This window comes from Malania oleifera, chromosome 6 (genome assembly GCF_029873635.1).
Source record: "Malania oleifera isolate guangnan ecotype guangnan chromosome 6, ASM2987363v1, whole genome shotgun sequence".
NCBI classification, from domain to species: Eukaryota; Viridiplantae; Streptophyta; class Magnoliopsida; order Santalales; family Ximeniaceae; genus Malania; species Malania oleifera.
In genome coordinates, this window is record NC_080422.1 from 102,897,395 (window position 1) to 102,916,967 (window position 19,573).

General features: G+C 38.1%; 1 protein-coding gene and 1 pseudogene across 1 annotated transcript; one reads left to right on the forward strand and one right to left on the reverse strand.

Annotated features, from left to right (window-relative positions):
* Positions 1 to 705: 705 nt before the first annotated feature.
* On the forward strand, positions 706 to 9,156 carry LOC131158732 (probable mitochondrial import inner membrane translocase subunit TIM21; annotated as a pseudogene).
* A 4,309-nt stretch (positions 9,157 to 13,465) lies between these two features.
* Positions 13,466 to 15,385, reverse strand: LOC131158733 (transcription factor DUO1-like). Its single transcript, XM_058113591.1, has 3 exons — positions 14,455 to 15,385; positions 14,072 to 14,309; positions 13,466 to 13,985 (listed from the first exon to the last, which is right to left on the reverse strand). The coding sequence occupies exons 1-3, from the start codon at positions 14,664 to 14,666 to the stop codon at positions 13,473 to 13,475; spliced, it is 963 nt and encodes a 320-aa protein (XP_057969574.1). The 5' UTR covers positions 14,667 to 15,385; the 3' UTR covers positions 13,466 to 13,472.
* Positions 15,386 to 19,573: the final 4,188 nt, after the last annotated feature.

Below are 19,573 nucleotides of genomic sequence, written 5' to 3' on the forward strand. Positions count from 1 at the left end.
ATTGATGACAAAAGTTTTATTTAGAAAATTTTAAATTTATATTTATTCTAAATGAAAATTTGAAGTTATAGTATTAAATATTGTTTTACAAATTTTTTTTTTTTAAAAAAAACTCATTTTGGCCACACACTAATAATAATCTTATTTACTTACTGAGCGATGTTTCACTCCAATCATATTTTTATTTTAGATAACTCTGAAGAGCATGTTGGAAATCAGGCTTAGCAAGCATTCGGGTGGGGATAGAAAAATAAAGATTTGCTTAGAAATATTAGTATGATGTCAGATATTTATGCTTGTGTAATTTTTCTTCTTTTGAAATAAATGATTGTAATATGGATAATTAGCGCTCTGATTTAATAATAATTGAGTTTATTTTGCTTCCGCTGTGAATTAGTACTAAAAAGTTAATATCTCAGGCCCCTCAGGGTCGGGGTGTTACATGCTCTGCCATAAACTGAAGTTGTTCCGCCCATCGAACTTCTCCACCTCAAACTTTGAAGTGCCAATACTTGCCATTCTGTTCCGAATCTCAATAAACGGACACCGCCAATGGCTCCGGAACGGCCGCAAACCTTAGAAATGGTTCAAGCCGCTCGTAAAACCGACCCAAAATGGCTCCGAAAAGCCCGGTCAAACTAGACAACAAAAGTCAACTTTAACGGAATATTCCTTCCTTTGACGGAATACTCCCTGACGACGTTAATGACGCCGTTAACAGCACCGTTTGCTGACGTGGCACTGCGGTCCCACTGCTGACGTGGCCTGGGCCCACCTGCTGACGTGGCCTGGGACCCACCTCCTGTGGGGCCCACTACTGACGTGGCACGGAACACCTATTGTGGGCCCACCTACTAACGTGGTATGTATGGACTGTTGACGTGTCGCTGGGCCCCTGCTGGCGTGGCCGCTGACTGTGCGGATGGCACAGCGCTGACGTGGCACTCTGACGCTAGCTGACGCGGCGCTAACTCAGCGCTTATGTGGTCGTTGACGTCAGCATCGTCAACCTTCGAACGTGCGCCCGACGGTTGCCGGCGCGTGGGCGCGCGTGAACCTACTTCCCGATCAGTTGCCGGTGAGTGAGAGCGCGTGCGTGCACGTGGCAACGCGGTCCTTCTGCCGGTGGCACGTGGGAGCGCATGCGTCTTCTTCCTAACTCCGTTTGAGCTGCGGTTACCGCCATTCGCTTCGTAAATGAGACCTGATTTACGTGGTTCGGTCAACTGTGACCTACGTCCACGGGAGAGCTCAAGTCCACTAAAATTACGGGGAGATTTACACAAGGAGAAGGAGGAGGCTACTGCCCTCAACTCCTCTCTCACTCTCACAAGGATTCACTCTTCCTCACACACAGCCCTTTGCACACACAACTCTCTGCACTCTGCACCTCACAACACAGCACCACACAGTTACACTTCTGCAACTCACCACACACATTGCTGCAATTCACGCCTCCATCCACACACACATACATTACATATATATACACAAGATGAGGGGGAAGAAGTCAAACAAAGGCTGCTACAAAGTCACAAGAGGTGGGTAGATTTGGTGGCCGTCCATCTCCAGTTCAACATTTTCTGCTGGGTGGTGCGGCTGCTGATACCCATACAAGCCACACATCCTAACATCATCCACTGTTGCTGCTTGGAAAACATTCAGTCTAAAAGAAGTCTAGTTTTCTGATCCTATGTAATGACTACAATGTTTCTGGACCTAGAATAACTGCATTTTAAATAATATTGTAATTTAAAGTTTTGTATGTCAATCATGTGCCTTAAGTTTCTTCTTTGTTTGACAGCCTAGGAAAGACATATCAACTGTTGAGGATCCCTTTGATGCTCCCGCTTGCAATATACCAGAGAAGCCTGTGACCTTTGCAGAGGGGGCTTCATACAGTGTTATCATTCTTGCTGGGCTTGGCATAGCTGCGGCTGCAGGATATGCTGTTTTCAAAGAGCTTATCTTTGAACCAAAAGAGTAAGAATTTCAGTTCTCTGGCTAAAATTGTTAATTATATTTTACAGAGAGCATTGGGATCAAAGGTCTTCCATTGTTTTTCCAAATTCACAAGTTTTGAAATCTATGGTCTTATACAGGTACAAGATTTTTGGGAAGGCTCTGGAGAGGGTTCAAAATGACAGTCAGGTTTGTCCAAACAATTCTATCTTGGAGCTATTATTTCTTTTCAGATAACTTTGTCACTAGTCATTCTGCCAAGTGTGTATATGATGCATGGAGTCGGTTAAGTGTTTCTTTTTCTTTAATTCTTTAAAGTTCTTCCTTCTAAGGCCTCTTCAAGAAAGTTACATTAATGTCTCCCCCCACGCCCCACCTCCCCAGCCCACGAAAAAATGTATTCCAGGATGCACTAGTTTTAGGATACACTGCTGCAGGAACCATTTAATTGAAAAAAAAATGGCATAAAAGCTGCTTTATGCAAATCGGCATGTGCCTCTAAGTGTGAACCTTAAGACACACAATCCCCTGTCCGAATCAAGTCAGAAGCTCAAATCATATAAATGTATATATCTGTTTCTTATAATTCATGTGATTGTTCAACCATCATATAAAAAGTGGGAAAGAAAACAAAAATATAAAAAGGGTGGAATATTCTCCAACTTCCTTCAATCCCTAGAAGTAGTTGCCATTGACTCAAAGTAAGCAGTTAATTTGAAATGAATGCTCGATGCAAAACTCCAAATTTTGCAAATTTTAGTGAATCAGTGAATTTAATGCTTGTGAAAAGAAAAAGCAAAAACCCAAATTTCCATTTCTTGTTTTATGGGTAGATCTTATTTCTGGTTAATATATATGGTACGTGATTGAACACAACTGCCATTAACAGGGAACACATACATATTTTTAAGAATGAGCTCTGGTTGAAGTGTTGAACTCCAGGCAGTTCTTTGAGGTTGCTTAGTGTTGAATTATGGCTCATTCTAGAAGCCTACCATTGCCATTAAAGTCTTCAATAGTGGGCTATTTTTTCAAAGGTAGGTGATTAGTGGTTATAATAGTGGTATTTCCTAACCTATATAAACCCATCACCTCCATTTGTATTCTCATCCCCAAATTTGCCTACCTCTCTCTTAGGCACATTCTCTCTTCTCTCTCTCATTTTGTAATATTTCTACAATAGAGAAATATTGATTGATAGTGTCCGAGGACGTAGGCACAATTAGCAGAACCTCATTAATTCTGGTGTTCTTCCTTTCATCTATTCAATAGTTAGCTTTTGTCGAGTATAGTTGTAGTAATATATTGTGTTAATTATATGTCTAAGGAAAATTCTGTCTAGGAAAGAGGGATTTAAGCGGTCTGTTGTGACCCCCCACTTCCCTAGGAATTTACCTGGTGTAATTTTGTACAATTATTCACTCTCTATTTACCTGTACAATTGTAAACTGTGGTAAAGTTAGGTGGAACAATCTCAAGTTTCACAACAATTGGTATTAGAGCCAAGGTTATTCTTAGTATGCTCTGTGGTTGCAGCTTAGTCTGATCTTCCACATCAGAAAAGTTTTCCTTGGGCTATTGGCATTCCGCCTCGGCAGCTATTGAATAGCATTTATGGTAGAGATGGCAGATAGTGCAAAAGCATCCACATCAAACTCGTCTATTTTGACAAGAACTACTGTGACAAATGCCAGATTTGCAGTGGAAATTTTTGACGACACCAGTCATTTTGGGATGTGGCAAAGTGAGGTTCTAGACGCTCTCTTTCAGCAAGGTCTAGACATTGCCATTGAAGAAGAGAAACCAGAAGATATTGAGAAGAAAGAATGGGGGACCATCAATCGGTTAGCATGTGGTACAATTCGATCGTGTCTTTCAAGAGAGCAGAAGTATGCATTCTGTAAGGAAACTTCTGCAAACAAGTTGTGGAAGGCACTGGAGGAAAAGTTTTGAAGAAAAGCTCTCAGAACAAACTCTATATGAAGAAGAGACTATTTCGTTTCACTTATGTCTCCGGTACCACTATGAATGATCATATCACCAACTTTAATAGGTTGGTTACTGATCTAGTTAATCTGGATGAGACTTTTAAAGATGAAGACCTGGCTTTGATGTTGTTGGAAAGGATAAAGTGTCTCTTGGCGAGGTTTGTGCTGCTTTGTACAGCTATGAATTGAGGAAGAAGGACAAGCTTGAAAGCACAAGTGGAGCCAACGAGGCTCTAGTAGTACGAGGCCGTTCACAAAGCCAGAATAGAAGAAAGAAAGAGAGATCCAAGTCAAGGTCCAGACCAAAAAAAGATGAATGTGCCTTTTGTCGGGAAAAAGGGCACTGGAAGAAAGACTGCCCGAAGCTAAAGAATAAAGGCAAACCTGATAAAGGAAAGGTCATCTCAAATGTGGCTGAGTACGAAGATGGGAGCTCAGATCTTTCGCTTGCTGCTACGCCATCAACTAGTTCTTCGAGTATATAGCTACTAGATTCTGGGTGTAGCCATCATATGTGTCCCAATCGGGATTGGTTCTTTGATTTTAAAGAACTAGAAGGTGGAGTCGTCTACACAGAAAATGATGTCCCTCTTACCACGCATGGGATTGGTTCAGTCCACTTGAGGAATCAAGATGGATCAATCAAAATATTAACGGATGTTAGATATGTACCAAGTTTGATGAAGAATCTTATTTCTGTGGGAACCCTTGAATCAAAGGGATTCAAAGTAACAGCAGAAAACGAAGTCATGAAGATCATCTCTAGTGCACTCGTGGTAATCAAGGGAATTCGGAAGAACAATAACTTGTATCACTATCAAGGTCGTACAGTTATTGGGACGGCAGCAATAGTTTCTTCTGATGATAAAGAAATATAAGCAACTAGGTTATGGCATATACGCTTGGGGCATGCAGGTGAACAATCCTTGAGACTTCTTACAAATCAAGGATTATTAAAGGGAGCAAAGACCTGCAAGCTAGATTTCTGTGAACATTGCATCAAAGGGAAGCAAACAAGAGTGAAATTTGGTACTGCAATCCATAATACTAGGGGTATTTTGGATTATGTTCACTTTGATGTGTGGGGACCTTCCAAGACAACTTCACTGGGAGGAAAACACTACTATGTGACCTTTGTTGACGATTTTTCTCGAAGAGTATGGGTGTATACTATGAAAACTAAGGATGAAGTGTTAGGAGTCTTCCTCAAATGAAAAAATATGGTGGAAACTCAAACAAGTAGAAGGATCAAGCGCCTCTGTACAGATAATGGTGGAGAATATAGAAGTGATCCATTTCTTAAAGTCTGCGAAGATGAAGGTATTATACGACACTTCACAGTGAGAAGTACACCACAACAGAATGGAGTGGCAGAACGTATGAATCGAACATTGTTGGAGAAGGTTCGGTGTATGTTATCCAATGCTAGGTTGGGTAGAGAATTTTGGGCTGAGGCTGTAACATATGCCTGCCACCTCATCAACCGCCTACCATCTACTGCTATTTGTGGTAAAACACCATTGGAGAAATGGTTTGGAAAGCCTGCTACAGATTATGATTCCTTACATGTATTCGGTTCCATTGCCTACTATCATGTCAAGGAATCAAAGCTGGATCCGAGGGCAAAGAAAGCAATCTTTATGGGAATCACCTCTGGAGTAAAGGGATATCGTCTTTGGTGTCCAGAAACAAAGAAAATAATCTTCAGCAGGGATGTTACCTTTAATGAATCTACTTTTTTAAGAAAGGTGACAACAGAAAGTGTTGAGCAAAAAGATGGTGCTCCAAAACAGGTGGAGTTTGATAGAAGAATTGTTTACCCAGAAAATGAAGACTCTCCTATGGTAGAAGAAGAGTCTCCTGTAGAAGAGGTTTCAACCCAAGAACCTCCACAGCAACATGAATCTATTGCATTGAGTAAGCCAAAGAGAAAAATTAGAAAGCCTGCTCTCTTTGTTGACATGGTGGCTTACGCATCTCCAATTGCAAACGATGATACCCCTATTACTTACAATGAAGCAATCCAAAGTTCGGAAGAAGAAAAGTGGAGGGAAGCCATGAATGAAGAAATGCAGTCCCTTCATAAGAATCGAACATGGAAGCTTGTTAGTCTTCCAAAGGGAAAGAAGGCAATTGGGTGTAAATGGGTATATACAAAGAAAGATGGATTTCCTGACAAGAATAGTGTTCGCTACAAAGCAAGGTTGGTGGCTAAAGGCTATGCACAAACGGAGGGAATTGATTACAATGAGGTATTTTCTCTAGTAGTAAAACATTCCTCCATAAGAATCTTATTGGCTTTGGTAGCAAAATTGGATATGGAACTAGTTCAATTAGATGTAAAAACTGCATTTTTACATGGAGACTTGGAAGAGGAAATCTACATGACTCAGCCAAGAGATTTCAAAGTTTCTAGAAAAGAAAATATGGTGTGCAAACTTAAAAAATTGTTGTATAGATTAAAGCAATCCCCAAGGCAGTGGTACAAACGATTTGACAAGTTTATGATGGGGCAAAAGTACAGAAGAAGCAAATATGATCACTGTGTGTATTTTTGCAAGCTACAAGATAGATCATTCATATATCTTCTTCTTTATGTTGATGATATATTGATAGCCTCCAAGAGTCAGACAGAAATTGACAAACTGAAGGCTCGATTGAATAGGGAGTTTGAGATGAAGGATCTAGGCGAAGCAAAGAAAATTCTCGGTATGGAGATAAGTAGAGATAGGAAATTGGGGAGGCTTTGTTTGACTCAAAAACAATATTTGAGGAAAGTACTGAAGCGTTTTGGTATGAATGAGAAGTCAAAACCTGTTATTACTCCGCTTGCTCCTCATTTCAAGCTGAATGCATCTATGTCTCCAAAAACTGAAGTAGAACGAGAATACATGTCAAAAGTATCGTATTCAAGTGCTATTGGTAGCTTGATGTATGCCATGGTGTGTACAAGGCCCGATATTTCACAAGCCGTTGGAGTTGTGAGCAAGTATATGCATGATCCTGGAAAAGAACATTGGCAAGCTGTGAAATGGATTCTATGATACATTTTGTATACGGTAGATGTTGGACTAATATTTGAGCAGGATAAGCAAGATAATCATAGTATTGTTGGATACTGTGATTCCGACTACGCTGGTGATTTGGATAAGCGTCGGTCAACTACTGGCTATGTTTTTACTCTTGCAAAAGTGCCAGTCAGTTGGAGATCTACTTTACAGTCAACAATTGCTTTGTCCACTACAAAGGCAGAGTATATGGCAGTCACAGAGGCTGTGAAAGAGGCAATTTGGCTTCAAGGATTGATGAAAGATTTGGAAATTGAACAGAAGCACATCAAGGTGCACTGTGATAGCCAAAGTGCTATCCATCTAGCAAAGAACCAAGTCTACCATTTAAGGACAAAGCACATCGACGTTCGATATCACTTTGTTCGAGAAATTCTGGAAGAAGGTGGAGTAGTAATCCAAAAGATTCGAACCACTGAGAATCCTGCTGATATGATGACAAAAGTGGTGAGTGTGATCAAGTTTCAACATTGCTTGAACTTGATCAACATTGTTGAAAATTGAAATATTTGCGCTACAAGCGCGTTTAAAGATATTATGGAATCTATGAGAGATGTTAAGAGATGGAATTTCGCCAAGGTGGAGATTTGTTGAATTATGGCTCATTCTAGAAGCCTACCATTGCCATTGAAGTCTTCAATGGTGGGCTATTTTTTCAAAGGTAGGTGATTAGTGGTTGTAATAGTGGTATTTCCTAACCTATATAAATCCATCACCTCCATTTGTATTCTCATCCCCAAATTTGCCTACCTTTCTCTTAGGCATATTCTCTCTTCTCTCTCTCATTTTGTAATATTTCTACAATAGAGAAATATTAATTGATAGTGTCCGAGGACATAGGCACAATTAGCCGAACCTCGCTAATTCTGGTGTTCTTCCTTTCATCTATTCAATAGTTAGCTTTTGTCAGGTATAGTTGTAGTAATAAATTGTGTTAATTACATGTCTAAGGAAAATTCTGTCTAAGAAAGAGGGATTTAAGCGGTCCGTTGTGACCCCCCACTTCCCTGGGAATTTACCTGGTGTAATTTTGTATAATTATTCACTCTCTATTTATCTGTACAATTGTAAATTGTGGTAAAATTAGGTGGAACAATCTCAAGTTTCACAACACTTAGCAGCTAGCCTAAGGGTTTAAGCCTCCCATTCTATGCCTTCAAAGCACCATTGTTGCTTTCAATCTCCAACTAATTGGAGTCCATGCAATTTCATTGATCACTTTAATCTTTGTGTTGTTGATGGCTGTCCAATTGTGTATAGTACTTCCCTGCCCGATATGTTCATAAATGCCATGGGCGGAGCCGCATAGCCTTCAGTGTGGGCAAATGCCCCCACTGAATCTCAAAAAAATCCTTGAAGTTTCACGTAGGGTGGGAAATTTGTCCACACTAAACTATCAGGAGTCCACCCCAAACCCCATGCTCTTGCCATTTTACCAGTCACTCAGGCTGCCCTACTGTGCGGTCCAAATAGGCAGATGGCAATCATCCTGCAAGTTGCCGTGCCTCACCACACTCACCAACTTTGCCTGATTGCAAGCCTAGCCTGTTTTCACTTTTGTTTGTATATGGGCAAGAACACAATACTTCTAAACAGGATAGAACTTTCACAAAAAAAAAAAAATTGAAACTTGAAAAGTAAAATGCATAGGGTCCAAAATATAGTATTTGGGGCCAACATTGATTTGCAGCTTTCCCTTAATTGATCCACTGGAATCAATTCTACTACAAATTTGATGGGCCCATTATATAATTAATTGAGCCATAATGGTCCAAGCCTTTTTCTAAGTTCCCAGTATATATATTGATTTATAAAAAGTATTTTTATGTTATTTCATTACTTATGTATGTTATAATAATATGTGATAACAAATGAATGTAAAATCTTTAAATTATAATTGAAATTTTAAAGTTCAAATTATTGCCCCCAGTAAGAGAAGGCCCTGGCTCCAAAATGCTGTTGTAATTTGTCAGTTCACATGGTTTACATCTGCTCTGCTTGAGGTTAGGGTGAGAATTGGTTCTCCTGTTACTGGATATGGCCAGGAAAGTCGAAATCGTGCTGCCTGACAACTGATTCCCAATAGGATATGGACAGATGAAGATGGCATTGAGCATGTTGAGGTAGCCATCTATTAGGATTCTTACAAATTTTGCTGCATTTTTTGAGAAGGCTCTAGTCATAAAATGTACCTGGTCTTTCACCATGGGCAACACAATTTTTATTGCAAATAATCAAAATTTTCTGTGTTCTTTAAGAAGGTTCTACTGCTAAGGTAACGATTCCCTCACCCTATACAGTTTCACTCCTTTTTTAATTGATGTGTAAAATCTTATGATGCAGAAGATAGTTCCCAAATTATTATTGCAATTGCTGAATAATGCCCCTCTTCCTTCCCAACAGTAAATAAATGAAATGTTCCAATACAAAAGGGGGCCTGTTTAGCCATGGAAAACAGTTTTCATTTTCTATTTTCAGTGTTTTTAAAAGAATTACAAAAATACTATTCATTGTTTTTAACGTTTATATGGAGAAGTTTATGTAAGCAGAAGCTATTGAATGTTTTCTACATTACTTTGTTCTTAAATAAGGTAACAACAACAACAACAAAACCAAGCCTTAGTCCCACTAAGTGGGATTGGCTATATGAATCCTTTTCCTCCAATTTATGCGATCATGGACCATTTCTTTTGATAGATTCAAAGATATTAAATCCTTACTCACTATCTCCTCCCAAGTTATTTTAGGTCTACCCCTACCCCTTCTACTGCCCCCCACAGTAACTAAGTCACTCTTCCTCATAGGTGCACTATAAGGCCTACGTTGCAAGTGTCCATACCATCTGAGTCGTCCTTTCCTTATCTTATCTTCTATAGGAGCTACACCTAACTTACCACAAATATGTTCATTCCTTAATTTATCTTTCAATGTTATACCACTCATCAATCTAAGCATCCTCATCTCGGCAACTTTTACTTTTTGGATATTATGTTTCTTCGTCGCCCAACATTCTGATCCATATAGCATAGCTGGTCTTATAGCTGTCCTATAAAACTTCCCTTTCAATTTTAAGGGTATTCTACGATCACATAGAACACTTGAAGAACTTCTCCATTTTACCCAACCTGCTTTAATTCTATGCATTACATCATCTTCAATTTCTCCTTCAACTTACATAATAGATCCAAGGTATCGAAATCTACAAGTGCTATTTATTTCTTCATCATCAAGTTTAACTTTGTCTCCAATATTTCTCCTATCATTACTAAAATTACATTTCATATATTCAGTTTTATTTCTACTTATCTTAAAGCCTCTAGATTCCAAAGCTTCTCTCCATAATTCTAACTCAGCCTCTACTCCATCCCTAGTTTCGTCAATTAATACAATATCATCTGCAAATAACATACACCATGGAACCTCCTTTTGAATACTCTTAGTCAATTGGTCCATCACTAAAGCAAAAAGATAAGGACTCAAAGCAGATCCTTGATGTACACCTATGGTAATTGGAAATTCTCTAGTTTCTCCATCTATAGTCTTTACACTAGTCATTACTCCATCGTACATATCCTTAATGACATCGGTATACCTACAACATACACCCTTTTTTTCTAAAACCCACCATAGAACTTCCCTAAGTATCCTATCATATGCTTTCTCAAGGTCAATAAATATCATATGCAAGTCCCTCTTCTTTTCCCTAAACTTTTCCATTAATCTTCTTAAAAGATAAATAGCTTCTGTGGTAGATCTCCCAGGCATAAAACCAAATTGATTTTCTGAGATCTTCGTTTCCAACCTTAATCTTTGTTCAACTATTCTTTCCCATAGTTTCATTGTATGACTCATAAGTTTAATTCCACGATAGTTATTACAATTTTGAATATCTCCTTTATTTTTGTATATAGGTATTAAAGTGCTTTTCCTCCATTCATCTGGCATTTTCTTAGTTTTTACAATTGTATTAAATAAATTAGTTAACCATATAATTCCATTATCACCCAAGCATTTCCAAACTTCAATTGGGATGTTATCTGGTTCCATAGCTTTCCCATTTTTCATCTTTTTTAGTGCAAACTTAACTTCGTTAACTCTAATTTTTCGAATAAATCTTATATTTTTAGTCTTTTCCTCATTTGACAATTCTAAATTTAAGCCTTCTATTTGGTTTTCGTTAAACAACTTACTAAAGTAACTTCGCCATCTTTCTTTAATATCTTCGTCCTTAACCAAGACAATATCATCCTCACTTTTTATACATTTTACATTTCCTAAGTCCTTGTTCTTCCTTTCTCTAACTTTAGCAAGTTTAAATATATCTCTTTCCCCTTCTTTTGTTCCTAATCTATCATACAAACTATTAAATGATCTATATTTAGCTTCACTAACGGCCCTTTTTGCATCTTTTCTTGCCTCCTTATATTTTTCAAAGTTATCGCTATTTCTACATTTTTGCCACGTTTTATACCAAATTCTTTTTGTCTTTATGATTTTTTGTACATCTTTATCCCACCACCAACTTTCTTTGCTATTTGAGAATCTTCCCCTTGATTCGCCTAAAATCTCTTTTGCTATCTTTTTAATAGAGCTAGCTAATCTATTCCAAAGAGTATTTGAATCTATCCCATCCTCTAAGGTCCAATCCCCATCTTTGATCATTTTATCTTTAAATTTTATTATATTTTCTCCTTTTAGGTTTCACCATCTAGTTCTCCTACCAAGGTTTATTTTATCCTTTTTCTTCCATTTTTTAATGCATATATCTAACACTAAGACTCTATGTTGTGTGGTTAGACTTTCACCTGGAATAACTTTACAATCCTTGCATGATACACGATCTATCCTCCTAGTTAAAAAAAAATCTATTTGACTTCTATTTTGTCCACTTTTAAAGGTTATTAAGTGTTTTTCTCTCTTCTTAAAGCAAGTATTCATTATACTAAAATCATATGACATAGCAAAGTCTAAGATCATCTCCCCAGACTCATTTTTGTCTCCATATCCATATCCTCTATGTATCATTTCATAATTTTTATTATCTCTTCCAACGTGTTCATTCAAATCTCCTACTATAAATATTTTCTCAGTTCCTAGTATGCCTTGTATAATACTATCCATATCTTCCCAAAATTGTCTCTTAAGATTTTCTGCTAAGCCAACTTGAGGAGCATAAGCACTAATGATATTTATTATCTCTTGTCCTAATACCATTTTGATTTTTATAATTCTATCCCTTACTCTAGTTACATCCACAACGCTATCTTTTAAGTTTTTGTCTATAATAATGCGTACTCCATTCTTATGTTTTTCTTTTCCAGTGTACCAAAGTTTAAAACCTGATTTATCGATTTCTCTAGCTTTCTCCCCCACCCACTTAGTTTCTTGAAGGCAAATTATATTAATTCTTCTTCTAATCATTGTATCCACAATTTCCATGCTTTTACCCGTAAGTGTCCCTATATTCCAAGTTGCTAATCTAATCCTAGTTTCCTGAACTCTGCCTGTGATGCACTTAAATGTCCTAATTTTTTCACACACAGCCGGTCCCAAGCCCGGGTTAAGGAGGAGGGTTGCGTTAGGTAGCTGAAAAATGGATTTCACTATCTGAAAAAAAATCTCAGCAATATAAGGATTTTGAGGCTACAACAAGTTCAGGTGTCTCGTTTATCTATTTGTATGCTCACATACTTGCAAACCTAATAGAGTTAAACATTGAAACATTGGACGTATGGCAGATTAAATCAACAAACCCAAACATCTTAACTTAATCTTAACCATTTGATTGGAAAATGATCTTGAATAAGTTCAATATTTCCTTGAACCCAGGATGATTGTATGCACTGAAATATAAATTTAGTCAAGTCAGCTTGCTTCCTATTTTTGCTCAACTTGCACTATGACTTGACCGAGTTCAATTTTATTTGACTTGGAGTTGAGTTCAACCACCTTTAACACAATAATGTTCATATAATTATGTATTATATATTTTTCAACCAAATCAAGTTTGGTTGGCCCGTGGAGCTAAGTCATGTTTGAGTTTAACAAAATAATTGTTGTAAGTTTGCTTTCTTTCATCTCGAGAATTTGAATTTTAAAAATTCTCAAATTGAATCAAATTTGAGTATCCGAATCCAACTCACATATACGGCAAGTGTTGTGTCATCCAGCTACGCAAATGGAATATTTTGTGAAAATAAATTTTTCCGAACCAAACTTCCCTTGAGCATTTTACTTTATGGGCCAAAATGTTTTTGTAACTTTACTATATCACCTCATTTAAAAAAAGAAGAAGAAGCAAATAGGGATCATAGAAAGAGAGTGGGCACAGGGGGCTTGCATTTGTCACATAGATCAACCTTGTCAAATTAATTTCAACCTAAAAGAAACCATGTAGGAAAATAGAGTTCATTTTTTTCCTACACCTACACGGACAAAACAAAAGCATCAGCGTTTACCACTCTGAAGGGCTGAGAAGCGGCTCAATGTGGTCAAACATGTCCGTGGGAAAATCATCAAAGAAGCTGTCCGGAGTCATCAGCTTCTCCTCCTTCACCTTCTTCCCCCCATTCTCACAGCACCCCATTCCTTCCGACGGCACTGCAAAGAAACCGAGCCTCCCTTCGTTTCCGAGTTCCTCGGAATCCCTCCCTCCAAATACATCCAAGAAGCAGGGGTCCTCCAGCCTCGCCATCAGCTCTTGGCTCTCCTGCGAAAATGCAAGGTCTTGCTGCGGTGCTTCCGGGAACTGATCCGGAAAAAGGATTTGGGATTGGGCCTGGGACTGATCCATGCTTGGATTGAACTCCAGTTGAGCAACGGCGGTGGTGTCATAATTAAGCAAGTTGGGGTTCATATTCACCAATTCCGGCAGTGGCACTATCTTCATCATTTCATAGGATGATGAACAGGGCTGAAGTTTTGTGCAGGATGGTTCTTGCTCAGCCGAAGAACTAAACTTTGGCGCCTAATGCCCAAGTTAAAAAAAAAAAAATCATTTCACTTCCCACTAATTTCTGCGTAGTAGTGGCATAAAAAAAATGTAAAATTTACCTCAATTGGAACAGCATGGAAGACAGGAACTTCCCTAGTGATGATGGGCGTGGGTTGGGGTCTGGGAGGAGCAGTCTGCAAAATCCTGGCCAGCCTCTTCTGCCGGCTGCTCCAGAAATTTTTGACATCGTTGTCGGTTCTTCCCGGCAAGTAAGTCGCGATTCTTGCCCATTTGTTCCCGAATTGCGCCTGCAGTTCTATCACCACCCTCTCCTCCTCCATAGAAAACTTCACCCCACTTCAGAAAACAGAGACAGAAACAGAGACACCCACATCAAGTTCATGTAGTACAAAATCGACCAAACAGGGCGAACCCAAAATGATTTTTCTGTTTTTTCACAGGTGGAGATGGAAATGGAGGAATTCAATTGCAAATTGCTTACTGTTTCAAGTTGGGTCGGAGCTTGTTGACCCACCGGAGGCGGCAGGACTTGCCGGTGCGGTGCAAGAGGCCTTTGGATCGAATGGAGCTCCAATCTCGGGGGCCATACTTCTTCACGTGGTTTATGAGGACTTCATCTTCCTCTGCCTTCCACGGCCCTTTCCTTATCTCTCCCGCCGCCGTTCCTCCGTCTCTGTCTCTGTCTCCGGCCATTGCCCCCACATTCCACGAGAAAGAATTCCAATCACCGAAATCAGCGTACTATCCTAGGTTTCGATTTGCAACTTCGTTTTGTCTTTTTTCTGGGCTATGAAATTTGTTCGTTCGTGGGCTGTAGTGACGGTTATGCCGGTTACTCCACTCTCCACTACACACCCCCGCATTTCCCACTTTTTCTCATTTTCGAAATGGGTAATGAAGTTACGTCCATGCCCCTCTTTCTAGATTAATCCCTTCACCTTGTTCCTTACCAGCGCTACTATGGGAGTTTCTTACATATTAGATATCTCTTCTAAAAGTGGATCACACTCATATTGAGCTCTAAAATTACCCAACAATAATCTCTCTTCACTTCAAAAATCACTATTGAGATCAGGCCCCCTTCTGTCACACTGCGCCAGTTCTTATCTTGAACTCTTTTCCCAGATATGTCTCCATTTTTACAGGAGTTAGCAGCTGTTAGCTTCTAGACTCATGTCTCCTTCTCATATAGTTTTTCTGAGAGTAAATTTTCAATATGAAAACATTTACATTGCAAATATAATTTCTAGTTATGATTCACTTGCAAGCAGTATTGCAGTCTGGTGGTGAGTATATATTTTTTTGTGTGTAATCAATCCTATATGGAAGGATACTTTCTGATGGTTATGAAATTGCAGGTGGTATTGAAGTCTGGTTGTGTGAAACAATCTACTGCTGTTGCCAACCGTATGACCAAGGTCAACAAATAAGTTCTATTCAGTTAATGTATTTTCTGAGTGCGCAACTGCAGACTGATTATTTATTTTTCTTTAATATTTCTGCAGGGTATAGTGGGAGCTGATGGTTAGTAAAAATTTCACATGCAGTTGTTAGTGTTTCATTTTATTTTCTTAATTCAAAAGGCTCCCTTATTAATAGCATGCATACATTCAGTGGATCATTATGACTTCACACTTTCCATTTGAAATACAATTTTTTATATAAAAATTTAGGATTCTGTATTTACAAGAGAAAAATGTGAAACTATACCAGAGATAATAATAAATCAGTGACAGTTAAAAAGGTTATATTTCATGAAATGTCGAGTAAATGGCAAATTGTTTATGTGGAAAAACAATTCTTGTCATTGTGTAGGGTTATTAGGAAATTTCTCAAATAATTTTAGGCAAGCAAAGTATGTGGGTAAACATAAATATTTGTGTGTTGTTGAATTATATGTGGTAAACTTTAACTATGAAGGCTCAATAAAAGGTCATGTGAAGTTTGAATTTCTTAAAAAATTGGAATATTTTTTTACCCTCTGTGAGTATTGGTTCTTTTGAAATTCTTTTCCATTATATGTGTATCAATAGTTATAGGGTTATGTATGTTTATATGCTTTCTTATTTCAGCATGCATTGTTTATCATTTTTTAGTGAGCTCTCTGGAAAAGCTTTATTTGGTGAACATTGTAGTTGTGAACTTTAATGACAAACAAAACTATGGTTACATGAGGTGGATTGGAATGAGTAGTTTATGATGCATTTCTATGTGTAACATGGTTGTTCTAACCATTCGAGATGGACTGAGCTATTGATTCTGTGAAGTTGATATCTATGCCCTTGTCCTTGATAAAAAAATATTGGAGGTTTAAACCTTAAATTTCACAATTCAATGTTGCATAGATTTCATTTATATTTTAGAAATGTACAGATGTATGGCAAGATAGGTAGAGTGCATCTGATGCAAGAAAAGTCTTCAAAGTTATAGGTTTCTTTATCTCCAGAATATCAAACAATTGGAACCAGAGAATTTTGAATTTTTTTTTTGGATCAGTAAAATTAAAAAGCTTTAAAGGGCACCAAGGGGGTGCTACACATTCGAAGGGGAAAACACCCACACTGCAGGGTGTGAAAAAAGTCTCGAATTGTATGGGCGTCAAACAAAAACTAGCCATTATGCCAGCTAGTTACAGTAGTAATACATTGATCTTTGATTACATGTAATAGGCCCATCCTTTGAGCAAAGTCTATTTCTTTGCTTTCATGCACACCAAAGATGGCAAGGGGAATAAGTGTCAAGGCTGTCCTTCTTCCCTTGCATGAATGGATGCCTTTCCAAGCCCATAACTCTCCCTCCACGGTTCTGGATGTAACCCTCTGCTGCCTGGGCAGAATTATGGCCACATTCCAGAGAGTTCTGAATGTTTTAATCCCCTTCTTAGCATATTGGTTATTAGGGTAGTGAAACATTTTAACTGAAGGCTTCTTTAACTGTTTCTTGATGTTTGGGCTATTTGGGAAGGCCATCTCAATTCTCAACTTCATAGTCTCAAGATTTCTTCCAGATCAGTATATTCCGATTCTGGAGCGTAACTTATTGCTTAAAGGATTTCTTCATGCTTGGCTGTAAATGTATCTTCCTCAAGTATAATTCTGTCTCCTTTATATTCATGATGATGTCCAAGTTTACACAACACTCTGTCCTCATCTATATAATATTGACCCTATTTGCAAATTGCAGGTATGATTTCATATTTATATTAGTTATTTATTAATGTAACTCAAGCAGTTCAGATTATGCAACACATGAGTCTTCAATAGCTGCCAATAGAGCAAGGACATGGATGTAGTTCATGTATTTAGTTCTTTCTGACAAAATCATGCACATTATTGTCACACATTATGTTATTTATTTAAAGGATCTCATTGCCTAGAATCACATAGTTGTACAGCCTAACTCATCTTACAGCATAGTTGTACAGCCTGTATTCATCGCACAGCAAGGAGCAGTTATGCTTATTTTCTGTAATGTTGGATGCTATGTTGACAACTGAATAATAGTTGTTACTGGTTGCACTTTATTGTTGCCCTTGATTTTCTCAATCACCTTTCAGTTTGCTTATATGTCATGTCTCTGAAACATGAGTTTTCCTTCGGATTTCTTTTTAGTTTTGTCCCATAAATTGCAACTTGACATTTGTATGGTTGCTGACTAAAGAGATCGTACCATATCTTATGTATGTATGAAAAACCTTTGGAAGGTTATAGAGTTGATTGAACATTTGATTTTACTTTGTTTTGTTGTTTAAATTTTTATGTAATAGGCTAAATGAATAGTTCTAAAAGGATGAAATATTTGTAAGACAAATTTAACTTCGAAATTAGTTTGTAGATGCAATTAAAAAGAGTGATATCTGTTTTCTTTCAATGGCAACGGAGAAGGCAACAAACAAATTCTAGGAAAAGGAAATAGCTAAACTGATAGTTGGTGGCAGGACTGCAGATATGCCAGTGAAGGAAATGAGGATGGAATGAATAAAATTTAGCACATTCAAGGTTGATTTCTCTTTCCTAATTTGTTAAAAGTGATGATGGTGTTCTGCAGGATTTTCTCTTCTATTTAGAGGCTTCAGGAGTGGGGAATTTATCGTTGGCAGTCAATCAGCATACCAGCTGACAAATAACTATAGAGCAAATACTGTGACTCCTTGCTTTGTGAGATCCTTCGCATCAACAACCTCTGAGCCTCCAAGAGAAAACCAATAAGAGGTTTGAGTTTTAATTGAAGCTTCTGAATATATTTATTTGTTGATTATTTATTTACATTTGTTGGTTGGTAGCTAACTCTGGTTCAGCACACAAGATTATTGTGTTAATGCTATTTAGTGGGACACTTGATCCAAAATTAAGTTTTAACTGATTAATTTACAATTAACAACTATAATCTACACTTATTTACTTCTCAAGGATCATTACTGGCCTATAAGCCATTAAGCCTTGAAGTTAATCACTGTCGCTGTCACGACCTGCTCATTTTTCATATATATATATATATTTATAATAATATCATCATAAAATCAATACCACATATCTCACATTTCAGCTCAGCAAGTCACAATCCACCCGGACCCGTGGGTACCAGGGATACATCAGAACATACAGCAGAAGCCTAAGTCGCAGAAAGTATAAAATCATATACATCTCATCATAATGTGCATAACACATACCAGAGTATTACAAACACTATCTCTCAGTATATACATCTCAAAAATGAAATCTAGGGACAATTCCCACAAAACCTCACTGTCCCTACAAAAAACTTACCCTTCAAAAAAGGCAGATAAACCACACTATGTCAGCGGGGCTTTTCCTGCTCTCCTATTTGGGACTCCTAAAAAGTTAATGAAATTTAGGGGTGAGACACCTCTCAGTAAGGGAAATAAACTAATTCTAGTGTGTGGCAACATTAGTATTCTGTGTTCTACATATACCATACATAACATATTCAATACTGTTGATCAAATCTGGGAAAACATAAGTACATCAGAACATGGCAGAACATACTGCATTTTATAAACATATCTCATCTCATATCATAATAATAACATAAAACAACCCTGGTAGGTTAGCTGGCTGTTATCATATATTACCCCCACATGACTGGGTTGTGTAGCCTGAAGGCGAGACTTGACAATGGTTGGCCGACCAGTGCCAAGTCAATAGTCTAGTCTGTAGGTCCGATGGGTCTACCCAGACTGGTCCGTACACCTGGGGCGATAACAGCACACTTCTTGAAAATAATCACATCGACCATCCAATCTCACACCACTTCGTACAGCGGCGTTAACATAGATATCATGATCACGAAGACCATGGACATATAGCAACGGTACCGTGCAAGTGCTAACCTAAATCAAGCCAACTAGGTTCTGATATCATATACATATACTAAAACCGTGATACTTAAATATCTCATATCATTTATTTTCACATCAATCATATCATTTCACAAATATACGTGTATCATGAAAATCATCGGCCCGTACGCCGGTATTACACATTTTATCATAGTTCGGCCCGTACGCCAGCTACACATAGCACAGCCCGTACGCTAGCAAACCATAATCACATAGCACGGCCCGTACGCCGGCAAATCAC